This window comes from Hyperolius riggenbachi, chromosome 1 (genome assembly GCF_040937935.1).
Source record: "Hyperolius riggenbachi isolate aHypRig1 chromosome 1, aHypRig1.pri, whole genome shotgun sequence".
Classification (NCBI taxonomy): Eukaryota; Metazoa; Chordata; class Amphibia; order Anura; family Hyperoliidae; genus Hyperolius; species Hyperolius riggenbachi.
In genome coordinates, this window is record NC_090646.1 from 684,632,562 (window position 1) to 684,646,155 (window position 13,594).

Sequence of the window (13,594 nt, forward strand, 5' to 3'; positions counted from 1 at the left end):
CCATTTTTTAACAGCGGTGCCTGGTGCCATTTTTCACTGACCCCGCACATTACAGAGTACATAGTCATGTCACTGACTGTCTTCAGAGGAGCTCACACTCTAATCCTACCATAGTCATAGTGTAATGTCCTACCATATTATTATTATGTATTTATATAGCACTGACATCTTCTGCAGCACATTACAGAGTACATAGTCATGTCACTGACTGTCCTCAGAGGAGCTCACACTCTAATCCTACCATAGTCATAGTGTAATGTCCTACCATATTATTATTATATATTTATATATAGAGATGGCCCGAGCCTCCGAATTTAGGTTCGCGAACCTCCGCAAACGTTCACGAACTTGCGAACGTTCGCGAACTGCCATAGACTTCAATGGGGAGGCGAACTTGAAAATTTAGAAAAAATTATGCTGGCCAGTAAAGTGATGAAAAAGATGTTTCAAAGCATCAGACACCTGGAGGGAGACATGGTTGAATGGAATAGATGTCAAAAGTCCCAGAAATGTGTTTAGTTTTTACACAAAGCAGTGTTTTAAGGGCAGATATCACATTCAATGCTAAACTGCAGGCCCAAACTACTGCATGTGTAATCCCTCCTTCCTCCCCTCCTTCTCTCTCTGATCTTGTCTTCCAGGGATTTGTAGGCTGTCAAAAGCAAGCTCACGTACATTGGCAAGGAATCAAACTCAGGTCAACTGCTTGGAAGGCAGCGCTCCTCACCACTATACCACCATTGGCCGGGAATCGAATCCAGGTCAACTAACATTACAGGCTGAAGCCAGCCATTTCACTCATCTCTACAAGAAAGGCCCAGGAGTAGTCTTAGCTACCGTAATATCTATGTTACGGCAGGGCCCTTATTACACTTTCTCTTACAGGGCTATGGAAACTGTTTCGCCCATGCGATAAAGCGAGGTGCAAAAATTAAATCATGCCTAGTAGGGGATGGTTTCAATCCATCAACCTCTGGGTTATGGGCCCAGCACACTTCTGCTGCGCCACTCTGCAGTCTGCTTACATTTGTATACAATCTTCAAGTTTAAGAAGGGTACATTAGTTCCCTTCACAAAACACAAGACCATCCCTGGGTGGGCTTGAACCACCAACCTTTTGTTAACAGCTAAATGCACTAACTGATTGTGCCACACACACTGTGTATGTAGTTGCTGCTAAATGGCTATCTGGGGTTCTCTTCGGACAACTGTTGAACACAAAAGGCAAGGCCATCCCTGGGTGGGCTTGAGCCACCAACCTTTCGGTTAACAGCCAAATGCACTTACCAATAGTGCCACAGACACTGTGTATGCAGTTGCTGCTAAATGATTTTATGGGGATGTATGTGTGTCTTTTGGAGGGTGGAAGTAAGTCTGCTCCAAGAAGTTTAACACCACTTTTTCCTACAACAAAGCATTCAGTGTGTGGCAGCAGAGTGGTGCAGCAGAAGTGTGCTGGGCCCATAACCCAGAGGTTTATGGATTGAAACCATCCCCTGCTAGGCATGATTTAATTTTTGCACCTCGCTTTATCACATGGGCAAAACGGTTTCCATAGCCCTGTAAGAGAAAATGTAATAAGGGCCCTGCAGTAACATAGATATTATGGTAGCTAAGACTACTCCTGGGCCTTTCTTGTAGTTGAAGAGGTGAGTGAAATGGCTGGCTTCAGCCTGTAATGTTAGTTGATCTGGGTTTGATTCCCGGCCAATGGTGGTATAGTGAGGAGCATAGCTGCCTTCCAAGCAGTTGACCTGGGTTTGATTCCTGGCCAATGTATGTGAGCTTGCTTTTGACAGCCTACAAATCCCTGGAAGACAAAATCAGAGAAAGAGAGAGAGGGAGGGAAAAAAAAAACCACAAGAACAAGATTAGCTCTCAATAGAACAGTTGTGGGGTGCTATTTTAGGAATAACAATAAGCCAGGAGCAAGCTAACACGCTTATAAGAGCCTAACTAATCTTTCTCTATGAAAGTCTGTCAGCAGCTTTCCCTTCACTAATTACTACAGGGACACGAACGACTATAATGGCTGGCGCTGCCTGCCTTATATAAGGGGGAGGGGGGGGGGGCTCCAGGAGATAGTGTAGCCTGATTGGCTACAACGGGCCTGCTGACTGTGATGTAGAGGGTCAAAGTTGACCTTAATGGTGCACTATGGGGGCAAATTGAACTTCCGGAAAAGTTCACATTCGCATGCGAACGCGAACCACCCAAAGTTCGCCTGGTACTGTTCGCGGGCGAACCGTTACGGCCATCTCTATTTACATAGCACTGACATCTTCTGCAGCAAATTACAGAGTACATAGTCATGTCACTGACTGTCCTCAGAGGAGCTCACACTCTAATCCTACCATAGTCATAGTCTAATGTCCTACCATATTATTATTATGTATTTATATAGCACTGACATCTTCTGCAGCACTGTACAGAGTACATAGTCATGTCACTGACTGTCCTCAGAGGAGCTCACAATCTAATCCTACTATAGTCATAGTCTAATGTCCTACCATATTATTATTGTGTATTTATATAGCACTGACATCTTCTGCAGCACTTTACAGAGTGCATAGTCATGTCACTGACTGTCCTCAGAGGAGTTCACACTCTAATCCTATCATAGTCATAGTGTAATGTCCTACCATATTATTATTATGTATTTATATAGCACTGACATCTTCTGCAGCACATTACAGAGTACATAGCCATGTCACTGACTGTCCTCAGAGGAGCTCACACTCTAATCCTACCATAGTCATAGTGTAATGTCCTACCATATGATTATTATGTATTTATATAGCACTGACATCTTCTGCAGCACTATAAAGAGTACATAGTCATGTCACTGACTGTCCTCAGAGGAGCTCACACTCTAATCCTGCCATAGTCATAGTGTAATGTCCTACCATATTATTATTATGTGTTTATATAGCACTGACATCTTCTGCAACACTTTACAGAGTACATAGTCATGTCACTGACTGTCCTCAGAGGAGCTCACAATCTAATCCTGCCATAGTCATAGTCTAATGTCCTCCCATATTATTATTATGTATTTATATAGCACTGACATCTTCTGCAGCACTATACAGAGTACATAGTCATGTCACTGACTGTCCTCAGAGGAGCTCACACTCTAATCCTACCATAGTCATAGTCTAATGTCCTACCATATTATTATGTATTTATATAGCACTGACATCTTCTGCAGCACTTTACAGAGTGCATAGTCATGTCACTGACTGTCCTCAGAGGAGTTGAAAATCTAATCCTACCATAGTCATAGCCTAATGTCCTACCATATGATTATTATGTATTTATATAGCACTGACATCTTCTGCAGCACTATAAAGAGTACATAGTCATGTCACTGACTGTCCTCAGAGGAGCTCACACTCTAATCCTGCCATAGTCATAGTGTAATGTCCTACCATATTATTATTATGTATTTATATAGCACTGACATCTTCTGCAGCACATTACAGAGTACATAGTCATGTCACTGACTGTCCTCAGAGGAGCTCACAATCAAATTCTACTGCTGAACTCTGCTGCAATCAGGACTCTTACAGTATACTTACTGTAATCCATCTTCCCGACATGTTGTCAGAACCTCCATCAGGACACTGGATTCAGGACCTCCCAGCAAATTCACAGTCTGGTTATTCCTTATCCCGGATGCCAGGTGGGGACAGGAACTGGAGTGCAGGTCATTACTCTGCAATCTATAGGAGAAAAGAAGAATGTTACCAGAAAACTGGATAAAAACTGCATACAATTTGTATGATTCATCCTTCAAGTCGGGGTCACACATACAATTTGTGCAGTTGTGTTCTTGTCCTGTCCTGTCAGTTTACAACAGATTCGCATACGTTTTCTATCAGTTTTAACAGACAGAACTGCTACAACCCCACCTAAATGAATGTAGTAGTTTTCATTATATTTAACATGAATTTATACTTTTATTCAATCTGTAAAAATCAAAGTTTGAAAGTGTTGCAGCACTTAAACCTACTATAAGTTTATAGATGGAGCGCTCTAGATGGTAGCCTAGACCAAAGAGTGATATGAGATGTATTAGTAGCGCTCAATTTATCCAGGCAATGATACTCAACCAGCTTGGGAATCCTCCTTGGAAAACATCACCTCAGGTTAGACAAGATAGAGTGATAGTGCCGGCTGTTTGTTTACATAGATTATACCCTGAGTTACATACGCCTCATACACAGAGCTAGCATGGAGGGATGGGATATTGGACCACTACCACTAAACACCCCCTCCCATGATGCGGGATACCTATCCATAGCCAGAACCCACATGATACCCTGTGTCTGCACCCAGAACCCACATGGCATCCAGCATCTTCAGTCAGCACCTACATGACAACCAATACCCCACTAGCCAGGACCCATCACCTTCATGGCACCCTGTACTCGCTCCCAGTACCCATCTGGCACCCAGTATTTGCACCTAGGACCCACATGACCCCCTATACAACCCATAATCCACCCCCACATGGCACACTACTCACACAGCACCAAGTTCCCAAGCCATTATATGCACCTAGTACCTTTCTATGGCCGGCACCCAAATAGCACCCAGTACCCACCCATGGTCCAAACCCATATGAGACCCAATACTCTCCCATGGCACAAATCCAGACCACTCATGGCACTCCCTACTCACTCATGTCCTGCCCACTGCACCTACATGCACCCAGTAAGGGGGTTGCTGAGCTGGGCTCCTACACCAGGTATGACACCTGGTTTGCCGGTGCACAATCCCTCTGTGAGTCACCACTTCACAATGGAAATATACTATAATGAATGAAGGAGGCACTCAATTGGCGTATAAACTTGCATTTATCAAATCAGTAGCAAAACACAACATGTTTCGGGGAAATCCCCTTCCTCAGGTGTACATGCAACCACGACTAACCCAGCAAACTTATGAACAACAGTAGTGCACCACACCCAATTGAAAACTCCTCCTCCTTGGTCACATGACCAGCAAACATATTAACCCCTCAGGGTAAGTCCAAGTCCAAATTAACCCTTCAGGGTTAAGTCCATCTTGTTGGGCACTACACATAGGTGTCTACCCAAAAGAAATAAACACCTAAGCATCATAAGTGTAAGCAAACATCAGGTAAAACCTAGTTAATACACAGGCATAACAGCAGTACTATGCATAGACTCACTGCACCACGAATGCAGATGTTCCCTCTTTCCACCACCCACCATAGCAATGACAAGTCATCACGACCTGTAAGACAAGACATATGCCAGCATTAGTTTACAAAAAGCATTTCATGCTAAACATTTCATTCAAGCCCTTAGGCGCAATAGAATCGAGTTTCCTCATCCACCGTGCTTCTTTCTGTAATAGCAGCCTGTCCCTGTCTCCTCCTCGTTTCGGTGGTGGTACGTGATCTATTACCATCCACTTTAGCTGCGATACTCCGTGTCCTCGGGCATGAAAGTGTTTGCCCACCGGAGTATGGCTGCTTGGTACTGATGGTTTAAATCCCCGGATCGAGCCTCTGTGTTCCTGTACCCTGGTTTTGACTTCTCTTGTCGTCTTCCCCACGTACAGGAGACCACACGGACATTTCAATGCATAAACAACAAATGTGCTATCACAGGTGTACATGGAGTTAATCCCAATCTTTTAGCCTATATATGGGTGACTCACATGATCCCCTTTAATGATGGCACCACAACAGTTACAATTCAAGCAGGGGGATTTAAACCATCAGTACCAAGCAGCCATACTCCGGTGGGCAAACACTTTCATGCCCGAGGACACGGAGTATCGCAGCTAAAGTGGATGGTAATAGATCACGTACCACCACCGAAACGAGGAGGAGACAGGGACAGGCTGCTATTACAGAAAGAAGCAAGGTGGATGAGGAAACTCGATTCTATTGCGCCTAAGGGCTTGAATGAAATGTTTAGCATGAAATGCTTTTTGTAAACTAATGCTGGCATATGTCTTGTCTTACAGGTCGTGATGACTTGTCATCGCTATGGTGGGTGGTGGAAAGAGGGAACATCTGCATCCGTGGTGCAGTGAGTCTATGCATAGTACTGCTGTTATGCCTGTGTATTAACTAGGTTTTACCTGATGTTTGCTTACACTTATGATGCTTAGATGGTTATTTCTTTTGGGTAGACACCTATGTGTAGTGCCCAACAAGATGGACTTAACCCTGAAGGGTTAATTTGGACTTGGACTTACCCTGAGGGGTTAATATGTTTGCTGGTCATGTGACCAAGGAGGAGGAGTTTTCAATTGGGTGTGGTGCACTACTGTTGTTCATAAGTTTGCTGGGTTAGTCGTGGTTGCATGTACACCTGAGGAAGGGGATTTCCCCGAAACATGTCGTGTTTTGCTACTGATTTGATAAACACAAGTTTATACGCCAATTGAGTGCCTCCTTCATTCAATATAGTACATGCACCCAGTACCCACTCTTGGCCTGTACCCAGGCCAGCACTCACATGGCTCCCTGTACCAATTAGCACTTAAATGGCTTCCTGTACTGATTAGCACTTACATGAACACTCTACTTGAGATGGCCTGAACCTCCGATTTTCGATTTGCGAACCAGGTTCGCGAACTTCCGAAAAAGTTCGGTTTGCCCGAACTTTCACAAACCGCAATAGACTTCAATGGGGAGGCGAACTTTGAAAACTAGAAAAAATTATGCTGGCCACAAACGTGATGGAAAAGATATTTTGCATGGCGGAATGGGATACATGCCCAAAGTCCCGGGGAAAATCTGGATTTGACGCAAAGCAGCGTTTTATGGGCAGAAATCACATTGAATGCTAAATTGCAGGCCTAAAGTGCTTTAAAACATCTTGCATGTGTGTACATAAATCAGGGAGTGTAATTAGAGTTCTGCTTCACACTGACACACCAAACTCACTGTGTAACGCACCGCAAACAGCTGTTTGTGTAGTGACGGCCGTGCTGGACGGGGTGCGCACCATGACAAGAGTGCAGGTGATGGCGGCTTTCCAGCCCATCTGGTCCCGCCAGGCTGAGGTAGCTGAATGACAGAGCAGTGACTGTCCAGCTGATCAAATTTGGTCTGACCACAATGAAGCAACGACCTTATTATCTTTGGTGTGCCACCCCCACCTGAGACACTCATATAGCCGGCGGTCATTGCTTCATTGTGATACGCAAGCCCCTTCACCGCGGCAAGGTAATGATCATGAAGGGGAATTTGGCACATGTACATGCCTTTTTTCTTGTTGCAGCTGCAGTGCAGGCAGAAAAATTAGGCAGGCATGTACACGCACCAGAAAAATTAGTATAGCGGCTGCTGCTAGCAGCGCCCTTAAAAATTCAGGAATCCACCTGGAGTCCTGGACCCTGTTGGTGGTGGTGGAGAAGGCAGCGAAGTGGCCTACGGGCAGAGATGTCTGTGTGGGGAGCGACTTAGTCTTAGGGCAGGCAGTCACACGGCGTGCAAGCAGACATGCGGTGTGTGGGGACTGAGTCTTCGGGCGGGCAGTAGCCATCCGGGATCCATGCATCATTCATTTTGATAAAGGTGAGGTACTGAACACTTTTGTGACTTAGGCGACTTCTCTTCTCAGTGACAATGCCTCCAGCTGCACTGAAGGTCCTTTCTGACAGAATGCTTGCGGTAGGGAAAGAGAGAAGTTGGATGGCAAATTGGGACAGCTCTGGCCACAGGTCAAGCCTGCGCACCCAGTAGTCCAAAGGTTCATCATTGCTGCTCACAGTGTCTACATCCACACTCAAGGCCATGTAGTCGGCTACCTGCCAGCCCAGGCGTTGGTGGAGGGTGGATTCGGAATGGCTAAGGCGAGGCATTGTACTAAAGAGTGTCCGCAGGTCCGACATCACCATGAGAGGAGCGCCCTGTCCTTGCCTGCGTGGACATGGGGGAGGATTACTGGCAGTGGTACCATTATTGCGTTGTGCTGTGACATCACCCTTAAATGCATTGTAAAGCATAGTTGCCAGCTTGTTCTGCATGTGCTGCATCCTTTCTGCCTTCTGGTGAGTTGGTAACATGTCCACCACTTTGTGCCTATACCGAGGGTCTAGTAGCGTGGTCACCCAGTACAGCTCATTCCCCTTGAGTTTTTTTATACGGGGGGTCCCTCAACAGGCTGGACAGCATGAAAGACGCCATCTGCACAAAGTTGGATCCAGACGTACTCTCCATCTCCTCTTCCTCCCCCCAGCCAAGAAACAATACCATGGTATTTAATAGCACAAGCCCCATGCGTTGCCTGCTGCAGTTGTTCTTCTGCCGCCGCCTCTTCTTCCTCCACAGAAACACCTTCCTCATCATCCAAGTCGGACTCCTCTTCTTCCCCACACGACTCTTCTTCCTCCTCCTCCCCCCTCTGTGCTGCCACAGGTGTTGAGGAAACTTCTGGTTCTGATATGAATTCATCCCACAACACTTCCTGCCGTAACTGGTCCTCTTCACGCTCCTCCACAGCTTGATCCACCACTCTACGCACGGCACGCTCCAGGAAGTAAGTGTAGGGGATCAAGTCGTTGATGGTGCCTTCACTGCGACTCACCAGGTTGGTCACCTCCTCAAACAGCTGCATGAGCCTGCATGCATTTCGCATCAGTGTCCAGTTCGGTGGCCAAAACATCCCCATCTCCCCAGATTGTGTCCTTCTACTGTAATTGTACAGGTACTGGGTGACGGCTTTCTCCTGTTCTAGCAGGCGAGAGAACATGAGCAGGGTCGAATTCCAGCGAGTCGGGCTATCACATATCAAGCGTCTCACTGGCAAGTTGTTTCTCCACTGAATGTCCACAAAGCTTGCCATGGGCGTGTAAGACCACCTGAAATGCCCACACAACTTCCTGGCCTGCTTCAGGACGTCCGCTAAGCCAGGGTACTTTGACACAAATCTTTGAACGACTAGATTCAGCACATGTGCCATGCAGGGTACATGTGTCAGCTTTCCCAAATTCAAAGCGGAAAGGAGATTGCTGCCGTTGTCACACACACCACGTTGCCAATCTCCAGCTGGTGCGGGGTCAGCCACTGATCCACCTGTTTGTTAAGAGCAGCCAGGAGAGCTGCTACAGTGTGACTCTCCGCTTTGAGGCAAGACATGTCTAAGATGGCGTCACACCGTCGTACCTGGCATGCAGCATAGGTTCTGGGGAGCTGGGGCTGTGTAGCTGGAGAGGAGATCGCAGCACCAGTAAAGTTGAACTGCCACTCAGCCAAGGAGGTGGAGGACGACGACAGCGAAGAGGATGTAGCAGAAGGAGAGAAGGTGGCAGGAGGCCTGCCTGCAAGCCGTGGCGGTGTCACAATTTGGTCCGCTGCACAGCCACGTACTCCCTGCTTGCCATCATTCACCAGGTTGACCCAATGGGCTGTGTAAGTAATGTAGTGGCCCTGACCGTGCTTGGCAGACCAGGCATCCATGGTCAGGTGGACCCTTGACCCAACGCTGTGTGCCAGAGATGACACCACTTGCCTCTCTACTTCACAGTACAGTTTGGGTATCGCCTTTTTAGAGAAATAATTGCGGCCTGGTATCTTCCACTGTGGTGTCCCAATGGCCACAAATTTACGGAAAGCCTCAGAGTCCACCAGTTTGTATGGTAACAGCTGGCAACCTAACAGTTCCAGCACACCAGCTGTCAAATGCTGGGCAAGGGGGTGACTGGCAGAAATTGGCTTCTTCCGCTCAAAGATTTCCTTCACGGACACCTGGCTGCTGTGGGCAAAGGAGCAGGAACCGCTCAAGGTGAGAGGCGGAGTGGAGGAGGGTGGCTTTGAAGGTGCAAGGGAGGAAGCGGCTGAAGATGTTGCACCTGAAGCAGGAAGAGGAGAAGGAGGGTGGCTTTTCTTTTGTAAGATGCTTTTGCACACTCTTTCCGAGAAAGTATACCAGGGAAAATATATCTATAAACACTCAGTCCATAAGAACAAGCCCTATAGGTAAATGATAGAGTAGATCACTCATACATATATATATATACAAGATAAAAACTGTATAGGTTAATCGGAGTACCCAGTCGGGTGACTCACAGTTTATGGTTCAGCACGTATATGTGTGTAGAGCAGTAGGTGGAGGTCTTTGCTTATCCCCCAACACTGAAAAAATCAGTGTGGTGTAGCTATTCCACTAAAATGTGAACCATAAACTAAAATAGGAGACAATTGTGCCGTCATCATCAGTCTTTGTTACATTGTACATCTGACTAACAATGAGAGTGGTTCAGGTACAAATTGTCACCTAAATAGTAGAGATGTAGCGAACGGTTTGCCGGCGAACGGTTCCAGGCGAACTTAAGGGGTTTGCGTTCGCCTGCACCAGGTGAACTTTTGCGGAAGTTCGATTCGCCCCATAATGCAATATGAGGGTCAACTTTGACCCTCTGCATCACAGTCAGCAGGCACATTGTAGCCATTCAGGCTACACTAAGCCCTGGAGCCCCCCCCCCCCCCTTATTTAAGGCAGGGTCACTTGTGTGCCTGCTAGAGAGAGGAAAGGGACAGCTGCTGCAGACTTTTTCTCCTAGGGACAGATTAGTTAGGTTCTAGGCTGCTTTGCTTGCTCCTGACTGATTATTATTGCTTTTAAAGCACCCAGCAACAGCTCTTTTCAGAGCTCAACCTGTACATTTTTTTTTTCTGTGTGTCAAACTGACACTTTTGTTGCATGCACAGCCTTGCTAATTGATAGTGTGTGTGCCACTGCCAGCAGCCCAGCACATTCAGTGACTGACTGCCTGTGTGTGTGACAGGGAGCTGCACATTGTACTACCCAGTACTACATATACCCAGTACCTGTTGTGTTTACTTAACCCACCTCATCACTGCATATACCTAGCTTTGTGTTGAGTGAACCCAGCTCACTGCATCTAACTACCTGTTGTGTTGAGTGAACCCACCTGGCCACCTCACTGCATCTAACTACCTGTTGTGTTGAGTGAGAACCCACCTCACTGCATCTTAAGTACCTTTACTGTTCAGTGAACCCAGCTCACTGCATCTTACTACCTGTTGTGTTGAGTGAGAACCCACCTCACTGCATCTTAAGTACCTTTACTGTTCAGTGAACCCAGCTCACTGCATCTTACTACCTGTTGTGTTGAGTGAGAACCCACCTCACTGCATCTTAAGCACCTTTACTGTTCAGTGAACCCAGCTCACTGCATCTAACTACCCAGTACCTGTTGTGTTTACTTAACCCACCTCATCACTGCATATACCTAGCTTTGTGTTGAGTGAACCCAGCTCACTGCATCTAACTACCTGTTGTGTTGAGTGAACCCACCTGGCCACCTCACTGCATCTAACTACCTGTTGTGTTGAGTGAGAACCCACCTCACTGCATCTTAAGTACCTTTACTGTTCAGTGAACCCAGCTCACTGCATCTTACTACCTGTTGTGTTGAGTGAGAACCCACCTCACTGCATCTTAAGTACCTTTACTGTTCAGTGAACCCAGCTCACTGCATCTTACTACCCGTTGTGTTGAGTGAGAACCCACCTCACTGCATCTTAAGTACCTTTACTGTTCAGTGAACCCAGCTCACTGCATCTAACTACCCAGTACCTGTTGTGTTTACTTAACCCACCTCATCACTGCATATACCTAGCTTTGTGTTGAGTGAACCCAGCTCACTGCATCTAACTACCTGTTGTGTTGAGTGAACCCACCTGGCCACCTCACTGCATCTAACTACCTGTTGTGTTGAGTGAGAACCCACCTCACTGCATCTTAAGTACCTTTACTGTTCAGTGAACCCAGCTCACTGCATCTTACTACCTGTTGTGTTGAGTGAGAACCCTCACTGCATCTTAAGTACCTTTACTGTTCAGTGAACCCAGCTCACTGCATCTTACTACCTGTTTTGTTGAGTGAGAACCCAGCTCACTGCATCTTAAGTACCTTTACTGTTCAGTGAACCCAGCTCACTGCATCTTACTACCTGTTGTGTTGAGTGAGAACCCACCTCACTGCATCTTAAGTACCTTTACTGTTCAGTGAACCCAGCTCACTGCATCTTACTACCTGTTGTGTTGAGTGAACCCACCTCACTGCATATACCTAGCATCCCCCAGAGATGGACAAAATGGACAAACCAGGTAGAGGAAGAGGTTGAGGCAGACCCAGAGGAAGGCCACCAGGCACCGGCAGGTCTGTGGCTGTGCGAGGTGGTGTTGCTGTGATTTCGTGCGGACCTGGCCCAAAATACAGAGCTCAGAAGAAGGCACGTGCCATCACTTCCCAAAATCGTGAGGAGGTGCTTGAGTATTTAACACAGAACACCTCATCTCCCGCAGCCACCAGTGCTACAACAAGCACCACATCCGCTGCATTTGACACTTTGCGGGAGTTATTTAGTGGTGGTGAAATCACTGATTCCCAGCCACTACTGCAACAACAACAAGAAGGCGCAGGTACACCACTACATACATCTGAGTTAGGTGGCGATAGTATGGACGTAACGTGTGTGGATGGGGATGATGGACCACCTGAAGTTGGTGCAGTTGAGGAGGGGTCTGAGGAAAGCGCAGCAGGCCAGGAGGATTATGATGACGATTATACGGACACCACATATGTTCCCGGTAGAGGAGATGACCAGGGGGACAGTTCAGAGGAGGAGTCAGAGAGGAGTAGGAGGAGACAACTCCATGATAGAAGCAGAGGGAGCTCGTCCTCAGAAACAGCTGGGGGCAGTGTCCGGCGCCATGTATCGCCAGCTATGGCCAGCCAGCCAACATGCCCTTCAACTTTAGCTGCTGATGCCACCGTAGCGCCATCACCCCAGGGGGGGCTCAGCGGTTTGGAAATTTTTTCACGTGTGTGTCTCAGATCGGAGCAAAGCCATCTGTTGTCTCTGCCAGCAAAAATTGAGCCGTGGAAAGGCCAACTCTCACGTAGGGACAAGTGCCTTACGAAGGCACCTGGAGAGAAGGCACAAACAGCTATGGCAAGAACACCTGAGGAAAAGCAGCACCCCTCAAAAGACAAGCCACCCTCCTTCTCCTCTTCCTCCTTCAGGTGCATCGTCTTCATCCACTTTCTCCCTTGCACCTTCACAGCCACCCTCCTCCACACCGCCTCTTCCCTTCAGCGGTTCCTTCTCTTCTGCCCACAGCAGTACCCAGCTGTCCGTGAAGGAAGTATTTGAGCGTAAGAAGCAAATGTCTGCCAGTCACCCTCTTGCCCGGCGTCTGACAGCTGGCGTGGCAGAACTATTAGCTCGCCAGCTATTACCATACAAGCTGGTGGAGTCGGAGGCTTTCCGTAAGTTTGTGGCCATTGGTACACCGCAGTGGAAGATACCAGGCCACAATTATTTTTCACAAAAGGCCATACCCAAACTGTACGTGCAGTTGAGAGGCAAGTGCTGTCATCTCTGGCACACAGCGTTGGGTCAAGGGTCCACCTGAGCACGGATGCCTGGTCTGCCAAGCACGGGCAGGGCCACTACATTACATACACAGCCCATTGGGTCAACCTGGTGACCGATGGCAGCAAGCAGGGAGTACGTGGCTGCGCAGCGGACCGACTTGTCACACCTCCACGGCTTGCAGGCAGGACTCCAG

At 47.4% G+C, this 13,594-nt stretch overlaps 1 protein-coding gene across 5 annotated transcripts in view; it reads right to left on the reverse strand.

Moving 5' to 3' along the window:
- The window catches only part of LOC137532579 (NACHT, LRR and PYD domains-containing protein 3-like), a 1,034,343-nt gene that overhangs the window by 135,355 nt on the left and 885,394 nt on the right, over positions 1-13,594 (reverse strand). For all 5 annotated transcript variants that reach the window (XM_068253266.1, XM_068253275.1, XM_068253249.1 and 2 more), the window contains one exon: positions 3,582-3,725. In XM_068253266.1, the coding sequence (XP_068109367.1) occupies positions 3,582-3,725 (144 nt within the window). The remainder of the gene's footprint in view (positions 1-3,581; positions 3,726-13,594) is intronic.